This window comes from Apodemus sylvaticus, chromosome 5 (genome assembly GCF_947179515.1).
Source record: "Apodemus sylvaticus chromosome 5, mApoSyl1.1, whole genome shotgun sequence".
Taxonomy (NCBI): domain Eukaryota; kingdom Metazoa; phylum Chordata; class Mammalia; order Rodentia; family Muridae; genus Apodemus; species Apodemus sylvaticus.
In genome coordinates, this window is record NC_067476.1 from 102,488,542 (window position 1) to 102,508,513 (window position 19,972).

Below are 19,972 nucleotides of genomic sequence, written 5' to 3' on the forward strand. Positions count from 1 at the left end.
AACTAGTCAACATTCTTTCCCCTCATTCATTCTCTTTAAAAATTAAAAAAAAGAAAGTATTTGTGTGTTATGTGTGTGTAGCATGCAAGAATTAACCAGCTGCTTGCAGGAGTTTTTGCCTCCTACCATGTAAGTCCCAGGCCTCCAATATGTCCTCAGGCTCGGCAGCAAGCTCTTTAGCCAGCAGAGCTATCTTACTCTCTTTTTGGGACAGTGTATCACTTAGGTTACTTCAAACTCTTGAGCCTTCTGTGTTAGCCTCCTGAGTGCTGGGATTAGCATGTGTACAAAGGTACCCTGCTCTTCATTTTCTCTGTTTTTCCTTTTTATCTTTTGAGACAGGTATTTAGATTTGGCTGGCCTGGCCTGCATCTTAGATATATAAACAAACTGTCTATGACATCCCCCTGCTTCTGTTTCCTGAATGTAGATTACAGGAACTTGTCACCTGACACATAAATCTGTTTACTTTTTGTTTTTTTGAGACAGAGTATCTTTATACAGCATTGGCTGACCTGGAGCTCACCGTGTAGACCAGACCATTCTCTAACTCACAGAGATCTGCTTGCCTCTGCATCTTGAGTGCTAGGATCAGAGGCACCCACCACTGTGCCTGACACTTTTTGAGATAGTATGTTAATGATCCTCTTGTTTCCCATGTGTTGGTTTACAGTTGTGAGTCACCATGCTTGGCTAAAGTTATATTTATTTTCTTGTCTTATTTCTGTGAGATAGGGTCTCATGTAGCCCATTCTTGCTTACATGTTCTATTTAAGCAAGGACATTCTTATGGCTGAAGATAACCATGACTTTCTGATCCTTCTGCTTCCCAAGTGCTGGGATTTAGTGGATTTTCAAAGTTAAGTAAGTTGTGACAAATTAGATTTCTCAATTAGCTGAATCTCAGTTTTATTTCATGCCATATATTTCTCTCTCTGTTCGTCTTTGTTTATCCACCATATTACAAGTGTTTGACTTTCAGGCTAGGAGGCCAAGAGTTGGCAAACCTTTTAAATAAAAGGTCAGATAATAAATATTTTGTGCTATGTAGGTCCCATTGTTTCTGCATGAAAGCAGGTACAGACAGTAAACACATGGCTATGTTTCAATTATTTATTTTCCCAGAAATTGACATTTTACATAATTTTTTACATGTAAAATAATGTTATCATTTTGAAGGGCTAGGGACCTATAGTTTAGGAGTCTGGCATGGGACAAGGAAAGTCCTTAGTTTATCTCTAGCCCTGAAAAAAAAAGTTAAAAAATTTTTTTCTATCTAAAAATTTAAAGGTTTGGGAATATAGTTCAGTGCTTGCTAGAATGCATAAGCCTGTGGATTCAGTCCCTATGACCACCAAAAAATAAAAATTAAAACAAAAAAGAAAAATATACTCAGCAGTGTTGGTTTGTGCCTGTAAGTCTAGCACTTGGGACATCAAAACAAGGATATTGCTCTGACTCACAGGCCAACCTGGCCTACATTGTGAGTTCTAGGCTACTGCCTTGGGTGCAGAGTAAGACCTTGTTTCGAGGGGGGGAAAGTGTATATATGTGTTAGTTGTGGGCCTTATGAAAGGGTGCAGGATATAGTTTATGGAGTTTACTATTATTTATACATACTTGTACAACTCTTCCTCTGCTATTCTTTCTGTAGTATAGCTGTCACTATATCACAGAAGTCAGTTTGTTTCCTATTTTTTTCTAATGATGGGATGCATTTTCATATAGTACCCTCCTGGTATCACCATGTGTTTGTTAATCTCTGTACTCGTGTGTGTGCATGTGTAAGATATGTAAGATATATGTGTTTGTGTATTATGCATTTGAAAACCAGGTGTTAATGTTGAGTTTCTTCCTAGGTTACTCTCCATATTATTTTTGAGAAAGGGTCTTTCCCTGGACCCTGAAGCTCACTGATTGTGGTAGCCTTCCTAGCTAGTGAGCTCCATGGAGTCACCTGTATTTGCATTCCCCTGCTCTTCCATTACAGATACTCTTCAGCATTCCTGGCTTTTAAAAGGGAGCTGGGGATTCAAACTCAGTTATTTATGATTGCACGGTAAACACTTTACTCTGGTTGAACCTGGAACTCACAGATTCAGCTGGCAAGCTTCAGGGATGTTTCTTTCTCTGCTTCCCCAGTGCTGGGATTATGGGTATTGAACACCTTACCTGGCTCTCTTTTAAATACCTGTTAGGGATCAACTCAGGTCCTCCTGTTTTCATGACAAGCACTTTACTAGCTGAGCCAGCTTCCTAGCTCGCACAGTTTGCTCTCACATTACAATACTTTCCAACTTTCCCTAGTGAATGTTTACTTGTCAATATATCAATATAACAGACTGGTTAGCTTGGCATTTATCTATCTAAAAATATATCTTTTTACATTGTATGTGTTACACATGGCCAATTTTCTTACCGAAGCCTTCCCAGTGCTGGAATTACTGCATAGCTTGGATTTTTTTTTTTTTTTTTAAGATTTTAAAAAATTTTTATTTATATCACTGTAGCTGTCTTCAGACACACCAGAAGAGGGCATCAGATCTCATTACAGATGGTTGTGAGCCACCATGTGGTTGCTGGGAATTGAACTCAAGACCTCTGGAAGAGCAGTGTTTTTTCTCTGCCATAGGCCTTTGTTTTTTTTTTTCTCAAGTCCTACTATACTTGCATACTGCATACTTGTTTACAGTATACTTCATCTCTTCCTCTTTGTTAGTAGGATATTTAAGAATGAAAGATTAGGGAAGATCCTTTTAGGTAAAATGTGAGAAACATGGACCTAAGACATGGGACAGTAGAAGGGCATCCTTCCCCCCCCCCCACCCCCCCCCCTCAAACAGACTGTCCTAGAACTCTGTAGACCAGGCTAGTCTTGAATTTACAGATCTCCAGCCTTTGCCTCCAGAGTACTGGGAATATATCTGGCTAGGTTTTAGATTTTTTTTTTTTTGTTTTTTTTTTTTGTTTTTGTTTTTCCGAGACAGGTTTTCTCTGTATAGCCCTGGCTGTCCTGGAACTCACTCTGTAGACCAGGCTGGCCTTGAACTCAGAAATCCGCCTGCCTCTGCCTCCCAAGTGCTGGGATTATAGGCGTGCGCCACCACCGCCCAGCTTAGGTTTTAGATTTTTAATGCTGGAGATTGAACCCAGGGTTTTGTGCATGTGCTTTTGCAAGTATTCTACCTCTGAGCTCTCTCTCTCCTTTACTTTTGGAGACAGGTAGTTCATGCTGACCTTGAACTTACTTTATAGGTTTGACTTGTTTGTGAGTTTAGGATTTTCCTGAATGCTATATATTAGGCATGCACCATCATTTCCGACTAAGAATGGCTTTCCTCTTCTTCCTTTGTGGTTTTTTTTTTTTTTTTTTTTTTTTTTTTGGTGGGGGGACAAGGTCTGTCTACGTAGCTCTGGTTGTCAATATGTACACCAGGTTGGCTTCAAACTAACAGAGATCCATTTGCCTCTGTCTCATAGTGCAGAATTAAAGGTATATACCATGGCATCTGGCTAATGAAAATAGAATAGAGCTAAGTACAATTTGAGGAACACTGCATTGAAAGTAGAATGTAACCATTTGTACAATTACTTGAAAAAGCAATTAAATAAAACAAAACAAAACCCAGCCACCTGGTCCCTGGGGATATCACACAATTGATAGGTGCTTGCCTAGCATGCATAGAACTAAGTTTAGCACTGGCATCTATTTGTACCCAGAGGTGGAGCCAGGAGGATTAGAAGTTCAGTCATCTTTGGCTATATAATTTTGAAGCCAGCAAGGAATACACGAAACCCTGTTATAAGCAAAAATGATTACTTGGTAAATCTACACTGAATCATTTAAAGTAGGTATAGCTAGATTAATTGTAGATTAGCATATAAGAACACAAATGCTCAAAGAACACTCCGACTCTTACTTTCCAATTTATAGGTTAAGTAGACTCCACTTTGGAAAACTTATGGGTAGTGTATCTATTAGGGGATCTAGTGCTGCATCTTAAAAATTTGTTTTGTTACCAAAAAAAATTAATCTGGAAGACCATTTCAGTAGTTGTAAGAAAAGCAGCAGGGTGGGCAAGCTGTAAATCTTGTCACCTGGAGGGAGATGGAATTGTAAGAAAGTCATGACTTTTGAGTCAGGGTCAGCAATGGAAGTCTGTAAGAAGCTCAAGAAATCGTGAGGTCTTCAGAGAAAACAATGAGAAAGCCCAGAATGTCAGGGCAAACATTCTTAGGATTTTGGGAGAGTGATCCACGTTATGCTCAGCAAACTAGCTAGTCAGCAATGAAAACCAGTAAGTAATTGGTGAAAATTGAGATCTGGTATTTTACTTTTGCCTGGAGTGTAGGGAAAGAGTACCAAAGAGCATTTCTGTTGCACTCTTCCATGCAAGTTGTTCTTGTAGATTTTCCGATTAGAGATACTATTTGCATTGTCTTTTTTTGAGATGCTACTGAGTCATTCACACCTTAGGGACAGACATTTTAATACTACATAAATGTCAAGTTTTAGTCTTAGAAAAATGGGATTTTTTTTTGAGAAACCATTACAACCCTTGAGAAGGCATCTTGGTTTAGTTGGAAAGGTTCTTGGAATCAGAGAAGAGGGACATGTTAAAGAAATGGTTTTCAGTTTTGTCTAAGATCTTGAATGCTCTTCCAGAATCATGGGTTTCAGAATGATTTCAGAAGTATGTAAACTTTAGTTCTGGGCTTGATTAGAATAGGCAGTTTCTGCCTATGTGTTGCATATCTCCTCAGGAATAAATAGCTAAGTGAAAAGAAGCAAGTCAGATCAACCCAGTTGGCTATCCCTGTCCTTCCTCTTGGCTCCATTCTTACAATCTTGTTTTCCTTCAGAGTGTTTGTATTGTCATCTAGTACAGAATACCTTTTATTATCTCGAGAGTGAAAAGTTTGGGAATATGGACTGCATTTCATGTTTTTCTACTCAATTATTTCTTTGCACTCCTTTTCACTTTAAACATTATTTACTGGTAGATTAGCGCATGAAAGTAGTAAATGGTAGAGAAAAAACCCTAAAATTTCTGATGTTGGTTAAGAACTATTGTTCTTTGACTTAGTTTGGCAATTGCTTGACATACTTGTTGGTTAATGTTTTCTTTAAATTTTAAAGCTTCATTGTCTTTAAGAAGCAACAAAAACAACAAAAAATATACAGGTTCAAGGCACATTTCAGATAAAACTCTCAGGCAAATTTCTTGACCATTTATTTTTAAGACATCTTTCATCTTGGTATCAGGCAATTTAGTGGCAGCTTTTTCTTTATCGAACCATTCTTTGCTTTTCTTTTCATTTAGGCATGGTGTCTTGGCAGCCTAGCCTACCCTGGAACTTGAATTCAATGGTTTAGCCTTGAACTCGCAGCAATCCACCTGCTTCAGCCTCAGTGTTGAGAATATAGGCATAAACTTCCATTCTCTACTCTCAGCAAGGTTTTCTCGAATTTTCTTAGTGTTTTTTGCTGGTGAATATTGGAAATTGCTTACTCTTCTTTCATGGTGTTTGCTTCAAAGTTTTCCACTGCACCGACGCTTTCCAACCCCACAGCACTTTGTACAGGAGGTCATTTTTTTTTTGTTTTTGTTTTTGATGGACTTGCGAAGCCAGGCGGTCTATGAAGCTTCGTGTGGGTGGGGCTGGGTACGGCAGGGGCGGTGCGGGTGAGAAGTCCCTGGGAAAGGCAGAAGAGTCTTGTTGGGAAAGGCCTGGTGGGCAGTGGTTTCAGAATTTTCACGAAGGCTTCGAATACAGGATTGAGGGTATTCTGTAACTCTCTCCTGTCTCTCCTTTCATGATTCTGGAAGCTTCAGTAGTTCTTTCTGGATTACTAAAACGCTTTCGGCTGCGGCTTCGGTTCCGTGGGCGGAACCCAAGGGTCCTGACGCTGCTCCTGGCCGTTTGGCCTCCTGATGTTGGGGGAGGGGCAAAGAGGTACTGCTCGCGCCTCCCTTTGCGCCTGCGCAACCGGCTCCAAACTGGTAGGAGCGCGTGCGCAGTGACGTGGACATCCGGTGCGTGCGCAGGCTCTTCAGCTGAAGCGGACACACGGTGTGCGAACCCTTCAGAATAACCCTCCCCCAGAGGGGTATGAAGGACTCGGGGTGAGGCCGACCACGCCCCGCACGGTAACTCTTGGGCCTGGGTGGAGGGCGTCGCTTAATAATGGCCTGATTGGAGTCTTTTTGAGAGTTTAAACCACTTGTATATTTGAACGGCTTGACCAGCGTTCTGCAAAGAGCTTCGCACGCCTGGGCCTGGCTGGGCCTTACGCTGTACAGCCTTTGGTCCCTTGAGAGAGTTGCGCATGTCATCTCGCGCGCCTCCCCGACCTCACTTCCGTGTCGCTCGGAGAACTAACTAGGAACATCGACGCCGGAGACTGTGGCCACGAGGCGGGCGGGGTGAGAAGTGCCCGTGGCATGGCTCTGCCCTCGCGTGCGTGGGGTGTTGAACAGCATGGCACGTTCCGCGTGACGATTTCTAGCCTGGCTCTCAATCGAATAAGCACAGGTTTCAGAGTTCAGCTCTCAGGGTTTCAACTCTCCGAGGAAAACAAGCAATGTCTGTTTCTCCAAGGAACTGGGTGCAGTGTTTTGACACCTATTCAAATGTTTCCTAGCGTGTAATTTCTGGTCAAATTGAGGCAAGGCCCCGAATTTAATGAGGGGGCGATGAGTGAGTTGAATGAGAGTGAGAAGTTTGTAAACAAAGGAGCTGTGATTTGTAAGTGCAAAATCGAAGGCGGAGAAAACAGGTAGGGAACAGGTGTTGTTTCATTTTTCTCTTTGTGGGGTAGCCTTGATTGGTTTTCTGTTCATAGGACTTGTGTTGATTTTTCAAGTAGGTCTTTGACTCGAATGTAAGTAAGGTGAGCAGGGGCATTAGTAAGCTTACCACCACTCTAAGGGGAATCTGTATTCGAAGATTATACAGACGTTGGAAATATTTTTCAAACTGGTGAAATTGTTGGCAGAATGTATTGCTATGAAGCTTTTTGCCTTCACTTTCGTTCCCGGAGAATGTCTTTTTCTTTCGCAAAAGGATGGAAGCAGGGATGGGCGAACTGTGCCTGAAAAGAAGGGTGACTTGATTGGTAGAACGGGAAAATCTCCGTCTGAGGGAGACCCACTCTCGTTCGCGTCGCCGAAGCCGACACGTGGATCTTGAAAAGTTAGAGCTCATTTAATGCTCAGCCTGTGGGTATAGTTGCGCTTGCCAAGTTTGCGTGGCCAAGAGCCTAGTCAGCTCTGCCTTTCTTGTTGGCTTTTGGGGCACGACGCTGCTGCAGTTAAGGTGCAGGAGAGTAGCAAGAGGACTGCTGGGAAATGGGCTGGCGGGGTGGCTACTTGTGTAAGTCACCAAGGTAACCGAAAGCGGCTCAATAGTTCTAGGAACACAGGGTTCCGCCTGGCTGCACGTGATCCTTGGGACTCTCCCTACACTGGAAGAGTTTTCTTTGCGACATTTTTTTTCATGTTGTTTGTGGCTAGCTGTCTTCTGTAGTTGAAAAGCGAGTAACTGGAGGCTTTTTTTTTTTTTTTTTTTAACTTGGCTAATACATAGGAAGTTGGGTCCACTTAACTGCAACATAAGACTTGAAATTTCATTCCCTGGGTGCTTTGGCATATTTATTTCAAATTTGCTGTCCATGTACGCTGTAAAGGTTAGTTTTTCAGGTTCTACTTAGTAACCCATAAGCACCTAAAATCTTTTTAGCTTGAATTGTTTCAGATTAATACCTACAAATGAAGGTATGTAAAAAAATTGAGTTTCAAAATGCGACTTAATTTAACCAAAAGACAAACATCATAGTGAGCCTCCTGTACAGTAATACAGTTATTGTTTGAAAGAACATTGTTAGCATGGGCACCATTTAGAATGTGTTGACCATCATTTGAAATTTGTGTTTTAAAAGTAATATATTGACTTGGAATTTTGACTTGGTGTAGTTAACTGTGTAAATTTTTTTGTTTTGTTTTTTTTGGGTTTTTTTGGATTTGGTTTTTTCGAGAAAGGGTTTCTCTGTATAGCCCTGGCTGTCCTGGAACTCTAGAACTCACTCTGTAGACCAGAATGGCCTTGAACTCAGAAATCCGCCTGCCTCTGCCTCCCAGAGTGCTGGGATTACTGGTGTGCGCCACTACGGCAGGCATGTAAATCATTTAATTGGGTTGCTACATAGTGTGTTTTATGGGTTATATCAGGGTCACCATTATAGTAAAAATTTCCCAAAGACCACTGGATGAAAAAAACAAGGTGCTTTGAATTTGTTACAATTGATGCAACTTGCTACACTGTTTTAAACGATGTCTGTTAGAGATTGTATATATGTGTAGCAAGGGGACTGATTTCTCTCTTTACAACTAAATTAAAAGCCTTTTTCCAGTCCTTACTTTAATCTAGGGAAATGCTTGATGAGGAAAGGCTGAACCAAAAATTAGGCTGGCCTAGAATTCTTAGAGAGCCTCCTGCCTCAGCCTCCCCAATGCTGGGATTAATCTAGACTGTTCTTTGTTAAAACCTCAAGAGAGCAAAAAACAGAGTACTTTAGAATATTGCCAGAATGGATTTCTTTTTTCTTTCTTGGAGTAGCATAGCACTTCTAAAGTCCATTTGATTTTTGCAATGGACCTTATGGTTATCTTAAAGTTTAGGGTAGGCTTTGTGTAAAACAACATATTCGCCAAATGACAAGCTGTAGATAAGAAAAATCAAACATGGGCTGCGGATATGTAATTGAGTAGTGTAACCCACTTGAATATCGTTTGAGAATCCCTGCCTGGTTGGGTTATCAGCACTATTGGCTGTGGGGTCAGGTCTTTTAATTATAGCCATGTATCTCAAGTTTATGATACCTTGGGGTCATAAATTGGCTCTTTGATTTTATGTATTTTGGTTAACTGGTGCAATAAATTAGTTGGTTAAAGTTTTTTGGTTTAGGTTGTTTTTCTGGTTTTGGGGAGTTTATTTTGTTTTTTAAGATTTATTTATCATTAGTAAGTACACTCCAGAAGAGACTCCAGAAGAGGGAGTCAGATTTCTTTATGGATGGTTGTGAGCCACCATGTAATTTCTGGGATTTGAACTTAGGAACTTTGATGAAGGGCGGTCAGTGCTCTTAACTGCTAAGCCATCTCTCCAGTCCCCTTTGGTTTAGTTTTTTGAAAAGACTTTATGCAAGTCTACAAGTTCTGACAGTTCCTGCTTTTCTTAAATATTTTCACGTTTTTATTAGATGCCTATGTACAAAGTTGAAATAAAGCAATTTGTACTCCCCCCCCCTCCTTTGGGGGAAGGGACAGGAGCAGGCAGGGTCTTATGTAGCCTAGGCTAGCTTTAAATTTGATCTGTAGTTGTGAGCTTCTGATTTTCCTGCTTGGTGTTGGGTTTATAGGTATGCACTACCTTGTCTGATTTTTTCCCCCCCAAAATGTGGTGCTGGACATTGTCTTTGTGTGTGCTAGATAAGCACTCTGCTGACTGAGCTACATCTCCTCCCCAGTTTGAGTTTTCAGCACTTAATTTTGTTTAGGCAAAGGAAAAATTAACATTGTATACCTCTGCCATAGTGTATAACTTTTTGTGAGTCTTCTAAGCTTAAACATATTAGAGTCACCAGGTGACTTGTGAAACTTTTTATTTTGTCAATGTGTGATATGTATTGACTAATTTAGTCGTCTTTATGGATAAAATCCTAAGGCAGCTTTAGAAAATAATTTTTTTAAGCCTTACCTACCTTAGTCCCTCCATTTAATTCCCAGCACTGCAAAGCAAATATCCAGACTTAACCAGAAGCAAATGTATTTCTGAAGAATGCATCCCATGTCAGCCTAGCTAATAGTGAGACATTGTCTCAAAACAAACACATATCAAGTAAACAAAAAAATTTACTCCAACCCAGAGGAGCTTATCTATGCTCCTGGATGTTAGAGCTCTAATATTAAAGACTAGATCCCCTCCCTCTAAGACCGTCAACACAAGAGTGGCCAGGCCCCACCCCTGAGGACTTCCAACTGCCAGACTGCCTACAGAACACTGCAGTGGCTGGACCCAGTTCCTTTATGTTCTACAGAGTTCAAAGCCCAAGATGGTGCCACTTTGGAAAGCTCCTCCCCCAGAAACCCTAGATAAACCCTGCCTCCTCAGTTTTTTGCAGTTTCTCACCCAAGGCAGCCATCTGTGTTTTTCCCAATAAATCTCTGGTGGGGTTTATTGGGTGGTATGACTTTGTGGTAGTCCTTGGCTCTCTCGTAACACTTCCGCCACCCCTTTAATCGCAGTTCATGGTAGTTCTCTTGCCTCAGCAGCTTTCTGATAGTTTAATGGGTGTGAGCCATCAAGCCCTGCTGTTTATAACTTGTTTGTTTGTTTGTTTGTTTGAGACAAGGTCTATTTAGTCCTGGCTGTCCTGGAATGAATTCTCTGTGCAGATCAGGATGGCTTCGAACTCACAGAGATCCTGCCTCTGCTTACCAAGTTCTGAGAATAAAGCATGTGCCACTGTACCTGCTATTTGTAGTTTTTTGAGCTATATTTCACCTAATATAAAATTTGTAGTTTAAGTGCACCAGGACCTGGAGAGATGGCTCAGTGGATAAAGCAGTTAAATGTGAGCACTGGAATTTTTGTCCCTAGTACCCAAGAGCCTCTCTGACTGTGTAGCCTAAATTGGTCTTGACCTTTTAAGTATTCACTCTGCCTTAGCCTTCTAATCTATAGGATTATATCTTGAGAACCACACTGAGTTTATATGGTTTTCTAAAATAAATAGTTAATTTTAGTTTATGTAAGATTATAGGATTGTTACTATTTTTTTTTTTGGAGAGATAGAATATGAATAACTTTTAGCTAGTTAGATTAGATTAGTTTAAAGATGATAGAAATGATGAGGGTAATTGGGTGTGGTGACCCATGCCTATAATCTCAGTACTTGATAGTCAGACACAGGAAGATTACTATAAGTTTGAGGCTAGCTTGATCTACATAATGAGGCTGTGATTCTGTCTTAAGAAACCATCTCCCCACTCCTACTCCCTAATTTTTTTAAAAGAATGATTAGGGATTCCAGATCAAATACCCTTACAGTGATTGAAAGAAGGCTATAAACTGTGTCTTAAGAGAATTAGGAATGTTTTTGGATAACATGATCAGTTTTTTGTGACAGGTTCTCATGTATCCCATGGTGATCTTGAATTCCCTTAAATTTACTTATTTTTTGGCAATTTCATACTTGTATCTTGCATCGGATTGCATGAGTTTTACTAATTTCATCCCTACATCTCACCCTCATTTCCTCTTTCCCTCTCTAATTGAAACATATTTTCTCAATATATTAATATTAATGTTTTTTTTGTGTCTGTGTCTCAATGAGTTTAAAGGTTAGATAAATTTTTAGTGTGTCCTTGTGTGAGTCTGCATGTCACCTAATGAACATTGAGGTCAAAGGACAGGTTTTTAAAATCAATTCTCTTTATTCACTTTTTTGTCAGGGATTGAACTCAGATTAACTAGCTTGCCTGACCTGCTGAGCCATCTCTCTGGCCTCTACTAAGTTTAAGTAGGGTTGCTTGCTTGAGCCTAGGTAGGTGATTGTTTACTGGAGCATGGGCAAGTTTATCTGTGGCTATATGCTAACTGATTTTGAACTTGTACTTTTTCTCCATCCTCCAAGTCCTTAGATTAGAGTACAGGTCTGTGCCACTACTTCTGGTATATGCAGGGCTGGAAATTGGACCCAGAACTTCATGTGTGCTAGCAAATCTCTACCAGATGAGTTACAGTTCAGCCCTAACAGTTGTATTTTTGTTAGAAAAATTCTGAATTGACTAAAGGCTTTTTGCTCTGTTTTTTGTTTGTTTGTTTTTTAGGGATGAGACAGCATTTGTAAATATGTATTGACTGAAGTTTTTTTTTTACTACTGAATCTCTCAACGGAATCATGGAAGAGAAACAGCAAATCATATTGGCCAATCAAGATGGAGGGACAGTGACAGGAGCACCACCTACCTTCTTTGTCATCCTAAAACAGCCAGGAAATGGCAAAACTGATCAAGGAATTTTGGTTACAAATAGAGATGCCCGTGCTTTGTTGAGTAGGGAGTCATCACCAGGAAAATCTAAAGAGAAAATTTGCCTTCCAGCTGATTGTACTGTGGGAAAAATCACTGTTACCCTTGATAACAATAGTATGTGGAATGAGTTCCATAATCGAAGCACAGAGATGATTCTGACCAAACAGGGAAGACGCATGTTTCCTTATTGTCGCTATTGGATAACAGGCTTAGATTCAAATTTAAAGTATATCCTTGTAATGGACATATCTCCCGTGGATAGTCATCGGTATAAGTGGAATGGTCGTTGGTGGGAACCCAGTGGCAAGGCTGAACCCCATATTTTGGGGAGAGTTTTCATTCATCCAGAATCTCCTTCTACAGGTCATTATTGGATGCATCAACCAGTATCTTTCTATAAACTCAAACTTACCAACAATACACTGGACCAGGAAGGACATATCATCTTGCACTCTATGCATCGTTACCTGCCAAGACTTCATTTGGTGCCAGCAGAAAAGGCTACAGAAGTGATACAGTTAAATGGCCCTGGTGTTCATACTTTTACTTTCCCCCAGACTGAATTTTTTGCAGTAACAGCTTATCAGAACATTCAGATTACTCAGTTGAAAATAGATTATAATCCATTTGCCAAAGGCTTTCGGGATGATGGGTTGAGCAGTAAACCTCAGAGAGATGGAAAACAGAGAAATAGCTCTGATCAAGAAGGGAATAGTGTTTCTAGTTCTCCTGGTCATCGTGTTCGTCTTACAGAAGGTGAGGGGTCAGAGATACATTCAGGTGATTTTGATCCTGTGTTAAGGGGTCATGAAACATCAAGTCTTGGTTTAGAGAAGGCTCCCCATAATGTAAAACAAGACTTTCTTGGATTTATGAATACTGATTCGACACATGAAGTTCCTCAGTTGAAACATGAGATTTCTGAAAGGTAAGTTATATTTTTTTCTTAAATTTACATTTATTTAGTGTATGTGCGTGTGTATAGGTCAAAGGACAACTTTAGAGTTCATGTGGCTCTGGGACATCAAATTCTGCACCTTTACTCACTGATTACCTCTCTGGTTGGATAATAGTTTTTCTGTTCTTAGAGATAAAAAGATTGAGGTGGGCCATATTTTGGAAATCATTGATTCTGTGAAATGCTATAGATGTTGATTAATATCAGTTGCTATAAAGTTAACCACACCTGCTTTTAATTCTTTGATGTGACAGTTTTATTTTTCTGTGATGAAAATGTACTGGGTTTAGGATCTAGAATTGCAGGCAGATTGGATAATTTATCAATACAGGAAGCTTTTATTTGTGGCTTAATCTTTGTTAGCACATGTAGACATTCATGACATTTTGTGGAAAAGAAGGAAAACTAAATTATAACTGAAACAGTTAACAATTAAGGCATAAGATGTACTCATAAGCTAAATTTGCTGCCCTAAGTTCTTCCTAGCTCATAAATGGTCCAGATAAACTACAATTTGAAAATTGTTATCTATGAAAATGTCCTAATGTATTTTCTAAAAATAAAAATCAATTCATTTAATATAATTGAACCTTTGTATAAAAAAATAAAAAAAATCACCAGGCGGTGGTGACACATGCCTTTATTCCTAGTACTTGGAAGGCAGAGGCAGGTGGATTTCTGAGTTCCAGGCCAGCCTGGTCTACAGAGTGAGTTCTAGAGTTCCAGGACAGACCAGGCTGGCCTCAACTCAAAAATTCTTCTGCCTCTGCCTCCCAGAGTGCTGGGATTACAGGCGTGCTTGTTTTTATTTTTTAAAGACAGGGTCTTACTATATAGTCCTAGCTTGGAATTCAGTAGGCCCACTCCCCACCTCTTACCCCCCTTTAAAAAGAAAATCTGGGATCAACTGTTATTTGGGTCGGTTTTGAATTCCTGAACTCAAATTGTTCTCCTTTCTTAGTTTCCTTTCCATTCCTTCCTTTTGATACTGATTTCTCCTACTCTATAGGCTTTTTCTTTTGGTTGGATAGTACCAGGTTAAGCTCTTTACCGAAGAGCTATAGCCTCTGCTGTTTTAGGCCATTTCTTTATTTTGTTCCTTTTTGTGGTGCAGGCCTTTTAAATTTCATTCAATTTGTCAATTTTTGCTATTTCTCAATCTGTAAAAGTTCTTTACAAAAAGTCTTTGCTTATGCCTATGTTTTTGTCTAGCCCACAGGTTTTCAACCTGAGAATTGAGACTCTTTCAGATACCCAGCATATTAAATATTTACATTGCAATTCATAGCAGCAAAATAATAGTTACGAAGTAGAATGAAGTAATTTTATGGTTGGGGGTGAGTACAACCTGAGAAACTGTATTAAAAGGATCACAGCATTAGGAAGGTTGAGAACTACTGCTCTAGCTGTTAGGGTTTCAGGACTGATATTAACATCTTTGATTCATTTTGAGTAGATTTTTCACTTTGATAGCGTTAGTTAACAGTTTGAGAACACAGTTCATCATGGTATGAAAGGCATGATGGCAGTAGTGAGAGGCGGCTGCTCATACTGTCTCCACTATCAGGAGGTCCAGGAATATGAATACTGGTGTTCCACTGGCTCTCTTTCGATATTTGTTCAGCCTGGTACCCTAGCCCATGGGATTGTGAACATCATTTTATTGGGATGAGTGTTCCCATTCTCTGCATTTTCAATTTCTATTTCTGGAAAATAACCTCATAAACACCGCAGAAATGTATTTTCGTGGTGATCCAAAATATTACTAAATTGATAATGAAAATTAAATGCCATTATTTGGTGACGAGGTTATTTAGGTTGTTTGTGTGTGTGTACACGTATGTACACAAATGTACGCATATGATATCTGGTTTTGGTACCTTTGTTGAAAGGTACCTAAATCGCATGGTTTATATTTCTGGGTCCTCTGTTCTATTTTACTGCTTTATACATCTGTCTTTTGCCAGTGCCATGTTGTTTTTCTTAATACAACTTTGTTATTTTTATTTAAAACTGGTATCTTTTGCATTGTTCTTTCTGCTTAGGATTGCCTTGGGTATTTAGAGGCTTGAGTGCTTCCATATGAACCTTAGGACTGTTCTTTTTCTTGTTCAGTGAAGAAAGTCTTTGAAATTTTGATGGAGTTTGCATTGAATCTCTAGGTAGCTTTCAGAAAGTTAGCCATTTTTCACAATATTAATTTTCCCAATCCATAAGCCTGGAAAGTTTTCCCATATTCTCATGTTTTCCTAAATTTTATTCCTAAGTGTCATAGTTTTCATTATAGAAGTCTTTACATTCCTGGTTAGGTTTATTCCTTTTTCTTTTGAAGAAAGAAAAAGAAATCTACTGTGATTGGAGTTGTTTTCTGGATTTCTTTTTCAGCACATTTGAAGATAGAAAATACTGATTCGCCAGGTGGTGGTGGCGCACGCCTATAATCCCAGCACTCTGGGAGGCAAAGGCAGGTGGATTTCTGAGTTTGAGGCCAGCGTGGTCTACAGAGTGAGTTCCAGGACAGCCAGGGCTATACAGAGAAACCCTGGCTCGAAAAAACCAAATCCAAAAAACCAAAAAAAGAAAAAAAAGAAAAAAAAAATACTGATTTAAACTGGACATGATAGTACATATTTTTAACTCCAGCATTTGTGAGGAAGAGGCAGGCCAATCTCTGTGAAGCCAGCCTGGTCTACATATTGAGTTCTAGGACAGCTAGAGCTACATAGTCAGAACTTATGGAATGGGGGTGGGGTGGGATTGGGTGTAGGACAGGAGACAGTAACTAAATAGAAAATCTACTGATTTTTTTTTTTAACATGTTTATGTTTGTTTCATATCACACTCAGCAGATAGAGATAATTTAACTCTTCTTTCTTACTTGTATCCCTTTTCTTTCTTGTCTTGTTATTCTGACTTCAAGCAATATCTTGGACAAGAACCACCAGAATAGACACTTGTCTAATTTTTATTTTAGAGGATATGTTTTGCTTTTTTTCCCATTTAGCACAGGTAAATTGTATGTTGCTTTATGATGCTGAGGTATTACTTCTGTTTCTAGTTTCTGTAGGTCTTTTTATTACTAGATGCTTGCTTTGTTTTTCCGGGGTGGTGTTAATCTGTGTATCCCTGGCTGTGCTGGAGCTCACACTGTAGATCAGGCTGGCCTTGAACTCACAGTGATCCACCTGCTCCTGCCTCCTAAGTGCTGGGATTAAGGGCCTGCGCCATCATCAGTGAGGTTGAACTTTTTATTGAGAATTTTGAATCTTGGTACATCAGGGAAATTGGTTTAGTTTCCTGTTTTTGTTCTATTCTTATCTGGTTTTGTTATTTTGTTAATCAAGGTAATACTGGGTTTGTAGAATGGTTTTGGAAACACTAGTTACTTCTCTTCCTGTTTTCTGTAATACTTTGAAGCACTTTATAGATTACAAGCATACCCAGCTGTAACCTAGCCTTTTATTTTGGAGGTTTGTGGCAAAATCTTTTTTTTCCTCACAGTCTCACTATGTAGCCCAGGCTGGCATGGAGCTTTTTATGAAGAATTGGCAGGCCTCACCTCGGGTCTACCTCTGAGTGCTGGGGTAAAAGACATGTGCCATCACTACCCCCGACTAGTACCATAGCTGCTGTGGTAAATTTTTCACACTGAAAATATGTCATGTCTATTTGGGTGGGGGGTAAGAAGGGTGCTGGAATTGAACATAGGACCTTACACTTACTGGGCAGTCATTCTGCTACTGAGCTACACACTTATTCCTTGAAAATGAGTTTTTTAAAGATGTATGTGTGTATGTATTTAATGTATATGAGTAAACTGTAGCTCTCTTCAGACACACCAGACACATCAGATCTCATTACAGATGGTTGTGAGCCATCATGTGGTTGCTAGGAATTGAACTCAGGACCTTCGGAAGAACAGTCAGTGGTCTTAACCGCTTAGCCATCTCTCCAGCCCCCAAGATGTTAAGTTTTGTATTAGGTATTTTATCTGAAATACAGAAAAGAACTAGCAGTTTGAAAGCACGTTAATTTATTGTAATTCCTAGTTATGGTAGACTGTTTTGGTTTCTAGAGACAGGGTTTTTTCTGTATATCCCTGGCTGAACTGGAACTCAAGGCATGCAGATCAGGCTGGCCTTGAACTCAGAGACCTATCTCTGCGCTGGGATTAGAGACGGTCACCACAGGCTCAGCTATAGTAGACATCTTTCCCCTTATTGGCATTTGATGATGCATGCTTTTTTTAAGAGTTTGATTTTTGGTTGGTTTTAGCTGACTTTTAGTATGGAGTTCTGTATATATGATCAGTATCTAAAGGCAAACACATTTTATAAGGTCTATAATGATATTCTTTTTGATTTAATGATATTCTTTTCTCCTCATTTTATTTATATAAGTGACCATGTTAGTTTATGTAGTGATGAAGATTGAATTTAGGATTTTTGTGTTCTAGGCAAGCAGTTTACCAGTTGAGCTACATTCCCAGACCTGAAACTTTGCTCTTGAATTGTAATTTTTTTTTGTGTGTGTGTGTGTGAAACATTGATAAGCATGTGATGTTTGTTTGTTTGTTTATTTTGGTTTCTCTGTATAGCCCAGGCTATCCTGGAACTCACTCTGTAGACCAGGCTGGCCTCGAACTCAGAAATCCGCCTGCCTCTGCCTCCCAGAGTGCTGGGATTACAGGCGTGCGCCACCACTGCCCGGTGCATGTGATGTTTATAATTTGCTTTTGAGCACTTTGTTAAGTTACAATTTTTAAGTAATGTCTCATGAAAGCTGATGGATATATTGGTTTTAAGAACTGTTTTTCCTTCCCTGAGTCTTGAGTCTTGTTTTTGGATAGTTCTGTACTTTTTTTTCCTTCTTCTACCCCTCTAGTCATATTGTGAACAGTTTTGAAGATGATTCCCAGATTTCTTCACCATTAAACCCGAATGGAAACTTTAATGTCGTCATTAAAGAGGAGCCTCTAGATGATTATGATTATGAACTTGGTGAATGCCCAGAAGGGATTGCAGTGAAACAAGAAGAGACAGATGAGGAAACGGATGTATATTCAAACAGCGATGATGATCCTATACTAGAGAAACAACTAAAGAGGCACAATAAAGTTGATAATTTGGAAGCTGACCATTCGCCTTATAAATGGCTACCAAATAGCCCAGGTGTTGCTAAAGCTAAAATGTTTAAATTAGATGCTGGGAAAATGCCAGTAGTTTACCTGGAGCCCTGTGCTGTCACAAAAAGCACAGTGAAAATTTCTGAATTACCTGATAATATGCTTTCCACATCTCGAAAAGATAAATCTATGTTGGCAGAATTAGAATATTTGCCTGCATATATTGAAAATTCTGATGGGACTGGCTTTTGCTTAAGCAAGGATTCAGAAAATAGTCTCAGAAAACATTCATCAGATCTCAGAATTGTACAAAAATATACTTTACTTAAAGAGCCTAATTGGAAATACCCTGACATATTTGACAACTGTAATGCGGAAAGAATACATGACAGTTCAAAAGGATCAACTGGAGACTCATTTTCAGGAAAAGAGGACCTAGGCAAAAAGCGAACAACGATGCTTAAAATGGCAGTACCCTCAAAGACTGTGACTGCTAGTCAGAGGGCCTCTCCAAACACTCCAGGGAAAAGAGGGAGGCCCAGGAAGTTGAGGCTCTCTAAGGCAGGGCGACCACCTAAAAACACAGGGAAATCTTTAACTGCATCAAAGAACATTCCTGTAGGCCCTGGAAGTGCCTTTCCTGACGTGAAGCCTGACCTGGAAGATGTGGATGGTGTGCTCTTTGTTTCCTTTGAATCAAAGGTAAGGGTGTAATTAATGATCAGCTTTATTTTTAAGGTCTGCTAATCAGTTTTGAATTCAATATTAGCTTAAAATTTAGAAACCACTTTTATTAATGCATATGTTTGGGGATACTGAGTGAGTGTTAACATTTGGTTTAGTTAAACAGTAATCACCTCTTAAGATACTTGCTTTGAAATAGACTTTAAAAATGTATCTTTGTGTAGATCTCACTCTATAATTTGTTCAGTATGTTTATCTGATTAAAAGGATTTATGTGTGTCTGTGTATGTGAGTGCAGGTACCTGTGGAGGCCAGAGGTTTCACGTTGCCCTGGAGCTACTAGAGTTGCTGCCATTTGTGAGCTATAACATCAGTGTTGGAAAATTGAACTTGGGGGCTGGTGAGATGGCTCGGCAGTTGAGAGCACTGACTGAGCTTCAAGAGGTCATGAGTTCAGTTCCCAGCAACCACATGGTGGCTCACAACCATCTGTAGGGGGATCTGATGCCCTCTTCAGGAAGGCAGATACATGTAGCACAGCATACATTCATTAAATAAAATTTTGAAAAAAAGAAAAGAAAAAGAAAATTGAATTTGAAATTTTCATTCTTGCAGTCTCCAAAGCTTAACAATGCACGAAAAGTTAACTGAATTTTTTTTCTGAGGTAACTTCATCTCTCCAACACTGACTGGTTAGTAATAAGAGTATTAGAGAACAAATATACTAGCATATTTTTTTTTATTTTGAGATAAGGTCTTTTTGCATAGCCCTAGCTATATGTGCTCTGTAGATTAGACTAGCCTTGAACTCAGGGATCTATCTGCTTTTTCTTCTAAGAGCTGGGCTAAAGGCATATATGCCACTGTGCCCAGCTAAGTACTAACATTTTTATCCATAGATAGTTTTTGGTTTGTGCTCCTCTGACTCTACATGAATATTACTTTTCATGCAGAATTTTTTTTAAAGGAATCTAACTTTTCTAAGTTAACTGTTGATGTTGGATGTGTCTTTTTCTTTCTCTGCTGCTTAGAAAGCTTCTTTATGTAGGCTCTGAGACATGAGAATACAGTGTGTATGTAAATATAGTTTAATGTTGGTCGTGTATA

General features: G+C 39.5%; 1 protein-coding gene across 11 annotated transcripts in view; it reads left to right on the forward strand.

Annotated features, from left to right (window-relative positions):
* Mga (MAX dimerization protein MGA) overlaps positions 1-19,972 on the forward strand; it is an 81,220-nt gene that overhangs the window by 14,996 nt on the left and 46,252 nt on the right. For 5 of the 11 annotated variants that reach the window (XM_052183290.1, XM_052183295.1, XM_052183296.1 and 2 more), the window contains exons 1-3: positions 6,018-6,152; positions 11,895-13,026; positions 17,941-18,883. In XM_052183290.1, the coding sequence (XP_052039250.1) occupies positions 11,966-13,026; positions 17,941-18,883 (2,004 nt within the window). In that variant the 5' untranslated portion in view covers positions 6,018-6,152; positions 11,895-11,965. Of the gene's footprint in view, positions 1-6,012; positions 6,153-6,370; positions 6,782-11,894; positions 13,027-17,940; positions 18,884-19,972 lie in introns of those variants that run through there. The other 6 variants (XM_052183299.1, XM_052183300.1, XM_052183301.1 and 3 more) reach the window with 3 other exon arrangements.